The sequence below is a fragment of the Myxine glutinosa genome, chromosome 5 (genome assembly GCF_964187855.1).
Source record: "Myxine glutinosa chromosome 5, kmMyxGlut1.1, whole genome shotgun sequence".
NCBI lineage: Eukaryota > Metazoa > Chordata > Myxini > Myxiniformes > Myxinidae > Myxine > Myxine glutinosa.
The window spans coordinates 27,788,292-27,803,639 of NC_136265.1; the positions used below are offsets into that span (position 1 = coordinate 27,788,292).

The following is a 15,348-nucleotide window of genomic DNA, read 5'->3' on the forward strand; positions in this document are numbered from 1 at the left end:
CCATCTGAACACTTGCAGCACAAGCTCTCAATTTGTGATTGGTTGACAGAATAGGCCAACCCCCTTCCCACAGGTATATCTGGGAGGAGGTAAACAAGGGAATTAATCTTGATAAAGGCTTGCGGAGGCCCAGTGCACGCCAGGTGGCCGAAACATTGAGTTTTGAAGACAAAACTATAGGTTGGAGAACAGTAAAATGGATTTATTATATATATTTATTATATGGAAATTGACGATTTATATGATCGTGAGCTTTTGACTTATTGACCTATTTACCTCAACAACAGGCTTCAAGCTCGTGACTACCTCTTCTCGGTGGTTACGTTTCATGAAGGTCGGAGTAAATATGCGATCTGTAGGCGATTGACATATAAACAGACTAGACCAACCAATAAAAGTCAGGGAATTTTTTTTTTTAAATTAAACAACATACCTAGGTAGAATGGAATCCCCAAAAATAACCAACCAAGGTAAGAATGAATGACAGAGAAGGAATGACACCACGGCATGTTTTGTTAAACAGGTAAGCACGTCAAATATCGGAGATTGTTTGTGTGTGTACCAACATCCCCGATTGACTGACATACTGGCGGGAGCAAAATCAGCAAATTGATCCAACCCCCTTGTTACACTAGAGCGGTGTAACAGGCGGATGTTTCATTGGTAGTGAAACATCATGCATTCGTGTACTAACATTATTACTTTGGTGCGATGGGGGTCAGGTTGGTGAACCTGGGCTTGGATATTAACCAACAAGCAATTATTGTGTTCAACACAGAGTTCAATATGGGCCAGATGGCTTTTTACCTGTTTTGATAATTGTAGCCATAGGTACGAGACAACGAATCACTTCGATTTGTTATTTTTACTACAATACGTCTGTTCGACGTGGTCCAAGATTGCTCCAGTCATAGAATAGGGAAATAAGAACCACACCAGAATTTCCTCCTGACAAATAACGTAAACGCGCCATTTGTACGTAATGACGTCACACGTTACCGGGCGTACATCCTGATTTTTTTTTTTAAATAATGATATAAATTAAATATATACAGCATTACCCAATAACTACCAAATAATATGTAAAAACATTACATTGCTTTTTATCATTAGGGTAATTTTGCACAGCCTTACCAATCTTGGGTGGGTTGAGGTGACGTACGATGACGTCATTCCCTCTTTCCTTCTTTTCAGCGGCCTGGTGAGGATAGCGAGTGTGGCTGGCTCACCGCTGTCTGGTTGAAAGGAGTTTAATCGGCAACTTTTTAACCGCACAAGTCGGCCAGTTCACAGTTATGGTAAGTACTGTGGAATGGTCGTGTACCGGTGTGGAGATTATGATTTTAAAGTGCATTTATCAGCACGTTTTACTCACGTTGGTGCCGAAACATGAGGCCATTCTATCTGAAGACTCTGGTACAAAGCATTTTCGATCTTTCCTTTTCAATATAACCGTCAATGCTTCTAACTAATGACTAATCTATGTTCACTAAGCTTCGAAGTTGAATTTTTTGGAATATTTCACAGTCCGCCATAGGAAAGGCCTGGTGTGGCGTCTGCTGCCAACTTCGTCACCATGGCCGTTTAGCACTACAAATTATTTTTTCTTGTATTTCACTGTGCAGCAATATTTTGAAACATTCGCAATAATAATTATTAATTTGTGATTTTCATATATATTGTCTTCGTTTATTCGACGTTTGTCCGTACAAAAAAGTTTGCATGCGGAGTCAACATTTTAAATAAACTGGATGAAATTACAGTTTCTGTAAATGTAATAGCCTATTTATAGCCGTTTAGTAGTTGTGAACACGTTATTGTAAACCACAGTGTGTTGCTGTACTTTTCAATGTTCTTAGAAGCAATCTCTTCCACCCAGGCGTTCAAAGACCCAGGAAAAGCTCCCGTGGAGTCTGAGGTCCAGATCCACCGCATCCGTATCACGTTAACCAGTCGCAATGTGAAATCTCTGGAGAAAGGTTTGAATGAAAGGGCTCGTCACGGAAGATTCTCTTGCGTATGTCAGGAAATGGCAAAGTCGTATGCTTCTTGGGTCAAACCCTAATTGTGTGCTTTACTGTTGTAGTGTGTGCTGATTTGGTCCGTGGAGCCAAGGACAAGAACTTGAAAGTCAAGGGACCTGTTCGCATGCCCACCAAGGTATGCGGATTATACACGCACGTGGGGCGGTCAAAATGCTGTTTCCACTTTCATAGTGTTTGAACCGAAGACTTTACTTGCGTCCCATTGGCTTCTGGAAAGTCACCAACCACAAGGAAAAGTGGAAACGACAGAAGGGTCTCCAATGAAATCGCAACGGTATTTATTTTGTTATTCTCCCTGTCCTGTGCAGGTGCTGCGCATCACCACACGCAAAACACCGTGCGGTGAAGGGTCGAAAACGTGGGACCGCTTCCAGATGCGCATCCACAAACGCCTCATCGATCTACACAGCTCCTCGGAGATTGTAAAACAGATAACGTCCATTAGCATCGAGCCTGGAGTCGAGGTCGAAGTGACCATCGCCGACGCATAGTCGCTTAGGTGGTTCGTTTGGCTCTTGTTTCTATAAGAGTGGATTTAACCCCTCGTGACCGGGGCTGTGGTCAGTGATGCCATCTTGTAACCTTGATGAATAAATTTGAACTTTGACCTTTTGAATGCATCGATTTGCTTGACCTTAAATGGAAAAAAACAACTTCAGCCTTGTGCAGATATATGCTCCACCACGTGTTGTTCTACTTTATATATTACTACAATATAAGACCCGTCGCTTTGGTGACAGAAATACCAATCTTTGGTGGGATGGCTAATCTATGGGGAAAAATAAATAAATCTGTGGGCTAATCTATGGGGGAAAAAAAAAAAAAAAGGATTCTTGGGAGATCCTGCTCTCTGTGCAGGGATAACCAATGTCACGTGTTTGCAGTTTTGACACGTGTCCCCAAAAAAAGAATTTCTTTGGATCACAAATATTCCCGGGAATTACCAGAATCCACCGTAGTTGGATTTATTGTAATCCGTTCTCAAGTTATAACACGACAAACAGACACAGCTCCTTTTATAATGTAGATAGATTATGGGCTGGCAGACCAACCTACAAGTATGCATAATCCCCTCAGCCATCTTGCTTGGGTTTAAATCTCAACCCAGCTATAAACTCATCCTCATATTTCGCTGGCAGGATGGCTGAGAGGTACGCGCACACACACCTGTAAACAGTAGCACGAGTTCAAATCTCGACTCTACTACAAAACTGTCACGCTGGTCTCTTGCAGCAGGTATGGCAAGACAATGTGTGTGCCGTCCCTCGGACGGACGTTAAACTGGGAGTATCATCTACTGGCATTAGTTGTTAAAGATCCCGTGGTCTCTTTTGTGAAGAGTAGGTGAGTTATCACCGGCATCCTGAAACAAATTCCTGCTCTAACCTACAGAGTGCGTTGCATCAGCAACCTAGCCGGACCCTCAGCCAATGATGCAACACTGCAGAGCTTTGTCCTTCCTATGAAAGAAGCAGGCAGGGCAGGATATCAACGTGCGCACCGGCCCTCGGATGGACGTTAAACTGGGCATACCGTTTGCCAGCATTAGTTGGGGATATTAGATACCACTGACCTTTGTGAAAAGTAGGTGAGCTATCGCCTGCACCCTGGAACAAATTCCAGTCATCTTCCGTCACAGATGTGGTCAGCCAACTCGTGAAAGATTCCACAAGAAGAGGGCAGTATTTATTTATTTAGTATACAAATGTTGAGGCTCGTGTAAGAGCAACACATAAAACAAGGACATAAACAAAAAACGTATAATAAAGCGAGCAGGAGACAAGAGGGGGAGAGAGGGAAGCATAACAACAGTAGAGAACAGGGACACCTGGAGATCTGTGGAGGGGAGGGGAGACTATCCTCAATGTTCATCTTACAAAAACAAGAAGTTTGTAAGTTTTTAAAATCTTTTATACAGAATATAGATTAAAAAAGAGGAAGAAGTTTCAAGTATATCTGTCCTTGATATACAAGATTATCTTCGCATTTGTTCCACCATTTTTACCCCTTTTGATTTTGGATCAAGCATCTGCTGAGCATGACAGAAAACTAAACTTTTGTTTGGTTTGGTTTTGTCCTCGAAGCACAGGTATTGGGTGGAAGCCTTCAAAACCAGGCCCATTTGCCCCATTCCAGCTAGAGTTTGAGGGGACCATACCATGGGAGATCAGACGTGCGTGCCAGATAGCTCAACCAACACGGGAGCACAGTCATCCGGCTCGGAATCAAAGTCCCAGCCGTAGGTGCGTGACAAGTGTTCCTTGAAACGCAAAGCTCGCTGACGCAACGTCGGCTCCACGGGTGAATTGGACAACGTCTCAAAAAGCTCCTGGGAGAGAATCAAAACAAAAAAATTGGATTTGCACACACGTGACCAGGATATCATGACAAAGGAAACGAGAGATGTTGGTCTGATTGGACTTTTTTGCCAGTCATCTTGGATATTATTCAAACACACAGCGAACAAAAATTCCATTACAGCTCCACCTTGTGGAGATTCGGGGGTTTGCATCTCAAGTTGCGCAAAACACCACGGGAGTCACGCAATCAGGCACTTACGTGCAGCGTGCGTGTCAGAAAGTTCTCCGATGCGACTATATCAACAAACATGTCTTCTGGGACGTGTTGCAGCTGAGCATAGAGCACAGGCACGAGGTCCGAGTAGAGGCGCGGCCGCTTCGTCGCGGCCAACACACTCGAGGCCAGCAATTCCAGGAGGGCCTTCCAGTGAGCGAAAGCCTCCAGCACGTGGCACAACCAAAAGCACACAAAGGCAAACTGAAGCTCACCTAGAGTGAGGAAACCGAATGGAAAATTGCAGTTTATGGGGGGATAAAATAATTGGAAAAATAAAAATCAATTTTATGGGACATGGAGTTTAAAAAATAAATAAATAAATAAATAAAACTAAAGAAAAAAGGAAATAAATACACAAGGCAATAAATAAATAAAATATTTAAATAAATAATAAATAAATAAACAAGGAAATAAATACATAAGGCAATAAATAAATAAAATATTTAAATAAATAATAAATAAATAAAAAAGAAAATAAATAAACAAGGAAATAAATACATAAGGCAATAAATAAATAAAATATTTAAATAAAAAAGAAAATAAATAAACAAGGAAATAAATACATAAGGCAATAAATAAATAAAATATTTAAATAAATAATAAATAAATAAAAAAGAAAATAAATAAACAAGGAAATACGGAAATACATAAGGCAATAAATAAATAAAATATTTAAATAAATAAAAAATAAATAAAAAATAAAATAAATAAACAAGGAAATAAATACATAAGGCAATAAATAAATAAAATATTTAAATAAATAATAAATAAATAAAAAAGAAAATAAATAAACAGGGAAATAAATACATAAGGCAATAAATAAATAAAATATTTAAATAAATAATAAATAAATAAAAAAGAAAATAAATAAACAAGGAAATAAATACATAAGGCAATAAATAAATAAAATATTTAAATAAATAAAAAAGAAAATAAATAAACAAGGAATAAGGCAATAAATAAATAAAATATTTAAATAAATAAAAAAGAAAATAAATAAACAAGGAAATAAATAGAAAAGGAAATAAATATATAAGGCAATAAATAAATTAAATAATTAAATATTTAAATAAACAATATATAAATAAAATAAAAAGCCATCATACGGGTGAAAGTACCCGTGTAGCAGGCAACGCGAGCAGGATGACCTCCCTTTGGGAGCCAATGGCCATCCAGCAAGGAAATGGTGTCTCCTAAAAAACACCCATCCGAATTGGACCAGTTTGTGGGAACTCAGGTAGCCGATAGGGTGGCCTTGACGGAAGGCGGATGAGGTAGTATTAGCCAACGGCAAACATCAAGACAGATGAGCTAGTATTTAGCCAACAGCTACAACAAAACTACACCCGTGGGGAAGAGGGAAACGAGAACACACAGTCGCTGAAGCTGTGGAAGGCACGTTCCCCGTCCAGTGGATGACACTGCAGTCCAATTCTTCCCCAACCACTTATACCATGAAAATGGTACCATTTTCATGGTGTATGTTGGCACTGATATTTGTTGTCGGTGTTTATCGTTTAAATTTTTGTTTGAAATCAAAACCAACAAAAAAAAGTAATTAAAATGACCAAAAAATACCGACACTGATGTTTTTGAGTATCCTTATAGTTCATGTAAAAGTACACAGATGTCTCCTAATGTCCCTGCCATGCATGCAATACATGTACAAACTCCAATGTGAGCCGCATAGATAACAAATGTGGAGTCTTACCCAGCACAGCATGTTCGTCCCCTCGGTACTTCGATTCGATGAGGGAGTCGAGAGCAAAACTGCGATCTAGGCTATGGCGCGTGACCTCAGCAGGTGAAGCACCAGATGGGAAGCAGCGAGTTGGGACGAGCGAAAAGCGAAGTTCGGTGCCTGGTACCGGATGCATGGCGGGGAGTCTCGCCTCACCCTCCTGTCAACAACACCGACATGGATGCAATCACGGCAACGGCAGCATGGTGACGTCACTTTTAACTTCATGACCATAACATATAGGAGTTGGACCTGCAGGCTGGTACAAAGTGGTTGGTTGAAGTTCGGCGTGAGTGACATCCTGTCGGTTTGTGTACGTCCTGGAACGTCTGGCAGAAGTATGGGACTCGCCGACACACGTCCATCCGCTGGCTGCAGGTCAGATGCCAATTTGGGAGTCACATGACTCACAAGCGCCAACCATTGGCGAAGATTATTGTACGGGTAAGCTCCAAGCATGCAGTCCAAATCCTATTTGAGAAAAACAAAAACCACATAACTTTGTAATGCAACATATTCATCGTAATCTATTACGAAACCAGCACCATCTCCATTTGTCATTTTAGGAAATTTTATTCACGCCAGTAAAATAGTTGTGAAGCCATCTGCTATCTGTCTCACCACGCCTACCTTTATTTTGGCTCGAATACTCTCTATTTCCTCCGTGGGCACCGGCTGCTCGGAAAGCTCTTCGAGAGTGCGGTCCCATTTGCGCACGAGGACCTCTCGCCTGGCAAAGTTATGGAAAAAGCCGAGACGAGGAGCGATGCGTCGAGGTGGCCCGGCACACACAGCGCTGTAATGCACGAAGTGTAGGCCTGGAGGGATCAGTTTCACTCCACGAAACCGCGGCCCAACCTGTGCAAAGAGGAAATGCGACGAATATGCAGAATTAAATTTCAACCAGCTTCAGATTATAAATCCATCTCTTGCGCTGAACAAAATATTTATTATTGATCAGACAACAACAAAAATCTTACTGTAATTCGCCAAATGTCCGTCCGTCTGTCTGTCTGTCCGTCCGTTCGAAGGTACCGTAAAAACTGCTGAACCGATCACAACGATATTTTGGGTGGGTAATTCTGGGATCCCCAGGGGTAAAAGAGGCTATTTCGTTTTTCCAATTTCAGCTTTGGTCTCCAGCATTCTCAGGTTTGGACTCCCGCATAACATTCGCGTTCGCATAACGTTCATTGTGACGATGTTTTCATTGTGACGATGTTGTTTTCCCGGGTGCCGCACAAACGGCTGCACCGATCGGACACGGTGACATCAGACAAAGACCTTTTATAAGGACACGGGTTGAATCCCTGCTTGAGAGAATTCCATCCCCCTCCCCGCCATCACGGCTATCTCTCCAACTCACAATCCCACGAGATATGCGGAAAGGACGACCCAAAACCAATATAAACATCATTAAACATCACTCGTATACAAACATCATTAAAAGTCAATAATGACCTCGGCCAAAGTTCAAAGGACGTTTAACCTCTACATGAGAGAACTCCACATAGCTATTTGGGTGGTGTATACGCTAACAGATCACTGTCTCCATCGATCTTGCCAAGGCCGTAACACCCATCGGCTCAAAATCCTTTTAACTGTTGATTTGGTAGTTTTTACAATGAAGGAAACACGTATCGGGAGTACATACGACATCGGGAGGACTAACTGCACGTGTCTTCAGTAATAAAAAAAATAACCATCTTTAGAGGCCATTTTTCCCCGCAAAGCGGGGGTTGGCCTTTTTCGGGCACCGTGGTTGTTGTTGTTTTTTGGTCCCCTTTTTGAAGCAATGTTTTACGGCCGGATGCCTTTCCTGACGCCAACCCTTTTTGCCGCCTTTAACGTCAAGCAGGGAATTACCAGCGAACTGGTACTCAATTAGCTGACCTCGGAAGGATGACAGGCTGAGTCAACCCCCCTGGCGTTAATTCAGCGATCGACCGGGATTCGAACCCAGGATCCTAGGATCCTAAGCCGGCACCCTAGCCGCTAGCCCAACACCAGGGCTTATCTTCAGTATCAAGCTTAAATCTGTCATGGCGGATCTGAAGAGCGGAATGCTTGGAGAAGTGGTGGGCTACTTCGGCATGAAGGATGATCAGAAACGTGGACTCCCACACTACCACATCCTGCTGATACTTGCTCCCGCGTGACGTTATTTTCCTGGGTGCCGCAGAAACGGCTGCACCGATCGAGATTTAACGGATGTTTATATAAATCGTTTAAAAGAAAAAAAGCCTTCAATTTCTGATATTTAGCCTTTTCATTTGGGCCTCCCAATTGAAGCCCCGCCCATAGGGTGGGTACCGTTGCTAGTACTTTAAATTCACTCAACTCTCGCTCGTACAAAGTTGATAATAATAAAATGAATAAACAGGCAACACCTTTTCATTGTCATTATTCACCAAGGTGATAGCATTGAGGTAGCGTGCTCTCATTCGAGCAGTTAAACCTGCGTTTGACTCCCAACATCACCATAAACTGTCATCCTGGTGCTTCACAGGCAGAGATTCGCATTTTCCATTGACACGTTGAAAATACATGCCAACTTCATGACTTGATCATGCATGTCATCTGAGGCAAACTCAAAAAATCCAATTGTATGGCTCATGATCCTGGGATCCCAGTTTTAAATCCCAAATACTATACAAGCCTCAGTGGTGTAGTGGTTAAAGCATCTACTCTGAGTATGGAAGGTCGGCAGTTCGAACCCAACCGCAGCTGGTTCATGCCAAAGATGAACTAGAACGGCACTCGTCACCATAACGACGTTGACCGATATGCCTCCACCCACATTATTACGTCATTATAATACTTGTACCAAGTTTGATCTAAATCCTTTTAGCTGTTCTCAAGTATCACATCATTTTTACCTGACATGGCCTCTGACCTTTGACACCAAAATCTAATCAGTTCGTCTTTGCATCATAATATATACATATTCCAAGTTTGGTCAAAATCGCATCACTGGTTCACAAGTTAGAGCAGTAACAGAATTTTTACCTAACGGGACCTCTGACCTTTGACTACTTGACCCCATCATCTAATCTGTTTATATTTATGTCATTATACATACTTGTACCAAGTTTGACTTGGTTCCCTTCCGCCGTTATCAAGTTGTCGCAGTAACAAAAACCTATTACAGACACTGACCTTTGACCTCTTGACCCCATAAATTAAATCAGTTCATCTTTGCATCATGATACATACTTGTACCAACTTTGGTCAAAATCCCATTGCTGGTTCACAAGTTATCGCAGTAACAGGATTTATTTTTTTTAAACACATGATCTCTGACCTTTGACCTCTTGACCCCAAACTCTAATCATTTCATCTTTACATCATGGTATGTACTTAATCCAAGTTTGATTTAAATCCCTTCAGCCATTCTCAAGTTATCACAGTAACGAAAACCTATCACGGACAAACGGACGGACAGCCCATTTGACAACCCAAAAATATAATGCCTCCGTGACTTTGTTGGCAGAGGCATGAAAATTGTATATGTTGCTTCCTTGCATGACACTAAGCATTTTCAAAGGATAGAGTACGGACAAACAACCATTGGTTGGCAATTCTAGTAGAGGCCTTAATGTGGTCATTAGTTGTTCTTCTCCATTACAAAGAGGGTCCCGCTTCACCCCAAGTCAGATCAGAAAAGATCATGAACCATGTTCTATACAGAGTGTCGGTGCTGCCGAAGCAGTTTCTATGACAATGGTTACAACGTACAATCCTGGCCAGGTCGCCACTCCAACACAGGAAGTCAGAGCAGAAATTTGGAATTTGTTGAGGATGTCGGCGATAGCTTAGCTACTCCACATGAAGGACACCGTGGGATCTTTGACATCCACCAACGAATGCTGGCAGACGGGACGCCCGTTTAACGTCCATCTGAGGAATGGCACACACATTGATGAATGTCCTGCCTGTAAAACACGCTGGAAAGCCAGCCTCAAGATGCAGATGATAGAAAAGGCAATATTTATTAACCTGCCAGATGTTGTTGTCAATCCCAAATTCTGTATGTTGCGGCATGCCAAAGATTACGAGAAATGCTCCCTCCTCGAACAGCCGCCTCGCCAAAGCGGGATCCATTTCTGCTTCCGCTTCTGAAAGACTTGACCTTCTTGAAATCATGTTTATCAGCTCTTCTCAGCAGCAACAGATATCTGTAAAAATAATGTACAAGGATAAAAACGGTCAATTTAAAAATTATCCTTAAACGCATGTCAACAATTGGTTGCTAAAATAACGTAGACAGACAATGCACACGACAACAAGGGTGACTTATTGATGAGAACACTGCCTGGTACCCCAGGGGTTGCCACTTCAAATACATCTGAAGACAATCTGCAAGCTGGTACCACGGCCACTTTTCACATTACTGTCCTGGCCACTGCTAGGGAGGCAATGGCAAACGGCCTAATGTATTTCCTGTCATGAAATTGCTTTGGTGGGAATGATGATTCATCTTCCAATTGAGTATAGCAATCGGAGTAACTAATTTATGAAATCAGCATGTAGCATGCTCTTCTAAAAGAAAAACATCCCTTTATTTAGGCGGCGTATAAGCAACAGACCGCTGCGTCGATCGCTCTGAATTTATTTTTTTTCAAAACCTGATGGAATCAAAAGAAACTTGTACATGCACAACTTCAGGGTGCCCTAATGAATACCTGAAAGTTTCAGTTTCCGCGGTCAAATCCTCTCGGAGTATATTCTGCATAGGCCTACATACGATACATACACACACATATTCATGTAATTGGCCATGAATATGCTTTGCTGTCTTTCATATTAAATTAGTTATTAGAGCATGTCAGACAATAATTGATTAAACCCTTTCGGCAAAACGTTTACATATATACTTGTACAACCTGCCGAGTGCCGGGATAATATTGGGGTTGCAAACAGCACAACGAACGCTCACACAGTACATCCCAACAAAGCACGCGACGGAGAAGGCACAATGTCGGTCAGGCTCAGGAACAATGAATGGTTCTACAATACCTTGGGTTGGGTATCAACCCAAAAAATCAATTTGCATTTACCAATCGTGTTAATACAACATCAACACAGCGAGGAGCATCAGCTTCCTGTCGCAGAACTGGGAAGTGAAAAAAAAATATCCGAGACGTCATTAGCCTTGCCACCAACGCGCTTCACTCATACACCGCGCGAAATGCAGTCTGCGACATCAAAGCCCGATGTTAATCAATTAATTTAATAAACTTAATCAATCACGTGATCATAATTTACACCCATTTCGACGGGGGAAAAGAAAGATCATTACCGGTGCTTGTGTTTGAACTTTAAAATAACTCAATTAAGCAGCGATCACTTGAGGATAAAAATACGTTACCGTTACGACGCTTCCCAAATTAAATTTTCCCTCCGAGTTGCCCTCCGTCCGCTGTTAATCCCACGTGACCTTCAAGCATCCTTGAATAGAAAATGGGTCCTGCGTGAGAAGTGACGTCATCACCCACAAATGCATCTGCAGCAGCCAGGAGCACCTTGCATTGAGGTTGTGGGGGAAGAGAATATCCCAATCCAACTGTATATGTTCAAAAAAAAGAAAAAAGAGGAGGCTATTGTGTGTCGGTGTGTACAGTAGCCTACAAAATCCCTTGGAAGGAATTATCCGTGACTGATATACGTGTTGAACGTAGGAATTTTTATTCGTTTTTAAAATTTTGTACACCGCTCTTTCCCTATGCCATCTCCAGGTGCTGCATGACGTCATTGCCGGGCACCGAAGGGGGCTCGGCAATGACGCACGCTGAAAGGGAGTACTCAGTTTTTACTTTGGTTGTTTGTTTGTTTGCTTTCTTGTTTTCTTGTTTTATTGTTTGTTTGCTTTCTTGTTTTCTTGTTTTATTGTTTGTTTGCTTTCTTGTTTTCTTGTTTTATTGTTTGTTTGTTTTCTTGTTTGTCCGGGTGATATCTAAGCCATCATTTGAGCTAGGAAGCTGAAATCTGGGCACAATAGTGAGCAAGTGCCTTTTCAAAAACAGTAGTTTTTGTGTTTTGATTAATCAATTAATTGATTAGTTACTTAATTATTATCGATAAATTAAGTACTTATATATTTCCTTTCTCTTCTGGGCATTATCTCAGGCACCTTTTGAGTTAGGAAGCTGATATTTGGACATGCCAATGACCAAGTGATTTGGCTGCAAAGGCTATTTTTGCTTTATTGATTCATCAATTAATCGATTCATTATTTAATTTTTTGATTAATGACCTAATTAATTTTTAAAAAATTAAGTTACAGATTCGGATGAAATGGTGGTGGTTTATGTATTCCATTGGCCAATTGATTAATTATTTAATGTTTTTTATGATTATTATTTATTTATTTTCATTATTAGTCATTTATTAGTCCCCTACCTGTGTCCACCGGAGGGGACTATAGGTTTGCACTCCGTCCCTCCGTCTGTCAGTCTGTCCGTCTGTCAGTCCGTCACGCAAAGAACAGTTTTCCGGACTTTTTTTCTAAACTCTTAATGCTAATGATTTCAAACTTGGTACACGGTTTCCTCATGATAAGTTACAGATCAAGTTCGAACTTCACGACGTTTCGATCATTTTTGACAAAGATATGGCACTTTGAACTTTGGTAATTTCTCCAACAGTTTTCCTGACGACAGACTGCCGGTCGGGAACATGTATTGCAGCGCAATACTCAGAATGCTTGTTTATTTTCTTTCTCATCTGGGCAATATCCGAGGCACCATTTGAGCGAGGAAGCCGATATTTGGACACGACAGTGACCAAGTGATGTGGCTATAAAGAATATTTTTGATGTATTGATTAATCAATTAATCGATTAATTATTTATTGATTAATAAATTAATTATCTAATTTTTCCGATTAATGACTCATTTAATTAATGTTCCAAAAAGATACAGCTTCGGATGAAGCACTGGTGGTTTAGGAATGCTATAAGCCAATTGATTGAGAAATTATTTTACAATCATTGTTTATTGATTTTAATTACTCAATTAATCAATTAATTATTGTACATCTCTCCTTCCCAATGCCGTCTCTGTGTACTGCAATGCGGTATCGCCGAGCGCCCGAGGTGCCCCGGCAATACTGCGCTGGAGGATATTTATGTATTTGGCATGGGGGCGGTGTACTTTGAATGTATCTGTACTTGTTTTTTTTTGTTTTTATATACACTAGTAAAGATATCCGGGCAATGCAGTGTCACTTCGTGACAAGAATATGAAGAGGAGGGGAACAGAGAGGAGGGGAGAGTGGAGGAGGAGGAGCAGAAAGAGAGTGGATGCAGGGGAGGGAGAGGGAGGAGGGAGAAGAGGCGGGAGAGGAGGGAAGGAGAGAAGGGAGGGAGGCGGTTGTGAAGGGAGGGAAAGAGGAGGAGAGGAGAATGGTGAGGAAGGAAGGGTAAATGAGGAGAGAGGGAAGAGAGAGGTGTGGGGGACAGACAGAGAGGGGTTGGGTTGGGGAGAGAGAAAGAGTGAGGAAGAGAGTAGTGGGGACACATAGAATAAGGGAAAGAGGTGGGGAGAGAGGGAGAGAGAGGGATTTCAGTTGGGGTCTGGAGGGAGAGGAGGAGAGTGAGAGGGTCGGCATTCAAACCCTGGCTTGATGGCTTTGAGTGAGTGTGCATACCTCTCGGACATCGTGTTTGCCCCGTTGCTTTTAATCAACTAATTTATTTTGCCTTTCTAACTCCTAGGATGTTTGGGAGTTTGGAAGGTAAAATGACTCCTGGGATCCTAACTCCCGGGAGTACCAAGCCTCCGGATCACCATGGAAGCCAAGTGGCTTCAGCACTCAAGCAAGCATTCCATCGAAACGGTTGAAGAACAAGCATTCTGAGTATTGCGCTGCAATACATGTCCCCTACCAAAGTTCAAAGTGCCATAACTTTGTCAAAAATGATCGAATATGCAAATTTATGCACGGTTGATGCTGGTTTTCAAACTTGATCTGAGGTATGCTGAGACACGTGTGTCACGCCTCGCCTCGTTGATAAGCCCGCAAGGTCGCTCCGTGAAGTGGCCTGCACGTATTGCACTGTGTGAATTATATAAATTATTACCAACTCACGGTCTGAGGTACTAGCGATTCAAGAGATATCCATTTTTTTATGGCACATTGGAGAAGCCAATGCGAGGTTTCTTCTTCCTCAGCTTGTCACAACTCTGTCAAATGCGATCGAGTTAAAAAAGTCAGAATTTGACCAAATCTGTTTTATTTGTTTGTTAATATACCTCAGCTATTGACAAATCTTAAATTAGAATTTTATTTGAGGTTAAAATTACCGCGACAGGTCGTGTCCAACGATGCTTTCAGTCTGTACATGTGATAAATAATTAAATCCACACACTTGACGCCTCTTCTTCTTCACGCAATAACAACTTCTAGCTTCCAGATCGTACATCCAATCATCTTGAAATTTTGCACACTTGTTACTCTTCATGACTTCTACTATAGTATGAAGTTTCACGTCGATCAATAAAGCGATTCAAGAGATATCCATTTTTAAAATATTTTCGTTTAATTAACGATATCTGCCAAACCACGTGAGCTATCGCAAATTTCAAAAGGACATTTTAGTAGACTGACATGCGGAACAGATCTGTGAAGTTTCCCCTCGATTGGATCATAAATGAGGGAGGGGCTCGGTTTTAAAGGTTCATGCTTTAAAACGTCATAACTCTGAAACCATGTGACGCATGACGTTATTCTCGCTGACGTTTTTGTTCGTCATGGGTATGCGATTCCGCCTGCAAAGTTTGGCCTCGATCTGTTCAGCCGTTGCAGAGAAAAAGGGGTTTTCGTGTTTTCACGAAAAACAATATGGCGCCCGAACCACGTGACCTGTGACGTCATAATTACCATTACAATATTCTACAGACCGAGTCCCTCCTATGTTGAAAATTTGATCTCAATCGGTCCTATTATTGCAGAGAAAATCTTTTTTAAAGTAAATTAAAACTT

At 41.5% G+C, this 15,348-nt stretch overlaps 3 protein-coding genes across 10 annotated transcripts in view; 1 reads left to right on the forward strand and 2 right to left on the reverse strand.

The window, feature by feature from the left end:
* The window catches only part of ATP6V1H (ATPase H+ transporting V1 subunit H), a 77,783-nt gene extending 76,548 nt beyond the window's left edge, over positions 1-1,235 (reverse strand). The window contains exon 1 of the mRNA XM_078777757.1: positions 1,135-1,235. The gene's annotated coding sequence lies outside the window, so the exon portion shown is untranslated. The remainder of the gene's footprint in view (positions 1-1,134) is intronic.
* Positions 1,136-2,657, forward strand: RPS20 (ribosomal protein S20). The gene is made up of 4 exons (XM_068098288.2): positions 1,136-1,298; positions 1,880-1,979; positions 2,087-2,160; positions 2,354-2,657. The coding sequence occupies exons 1-4, from the start codon at positions 1,296-1,298 to the stop codon at positions 2,534-2,536; spliced, it is 360 nt and encodes a 119-aa protein (XP_067954389.1). The 5' UTR covers positions 1,136-1,295; the 3' UTR covers positions 2,537-2,657.
* Positions 2,658-3,718: 1,061 nt separating this feature from the next.
* AAR2 (AAR2 splicing factor) lies at positions 3,719-11,588 on the reverse strand. 8 transcript variants are annotated; one of them, XM_068098281.2, is made up of 8 exons: positions 11,424-11,488; positions 11,049-11,102; positions 10,363-10,541; positions 6,994-7,221; positions 6,616-6,834; positions 6,334-6,523; positions 4,605-4,834; positions 3,719-4,374 (listed from the first exon to the last, which is right to left on the reverse strand). In XM_068098281.2, the coding sequence occupies exons 3-8, from the start codon at positions 10,507-10,509 to the stop codon at positions 4,213-4,215; spliced, it is 1,176 nt and encodes a 391-aa protein (XP_067954382.2). In that variant the 5' UTR covers positions 10,510-10,541; positions 11,049-11,102; positions 11,424-11,488; the 3' UTR covers positions 3,719-4,212. The 8 variants fall into 8 exon arrangements, with proteins under 8 accessions (XP_067954382.2, XP_078633875.1, XP_067954384.2 ...); XM_078777749.1 differs by having other exon boundaries at positions 11,383-11,455; XM_068098283.2 differs by having other exon boundaries at positions 11,303-11,452.
* Between the last annotated feature and the right edge of the window lie 3,760 nt (positions 11,589-15,348).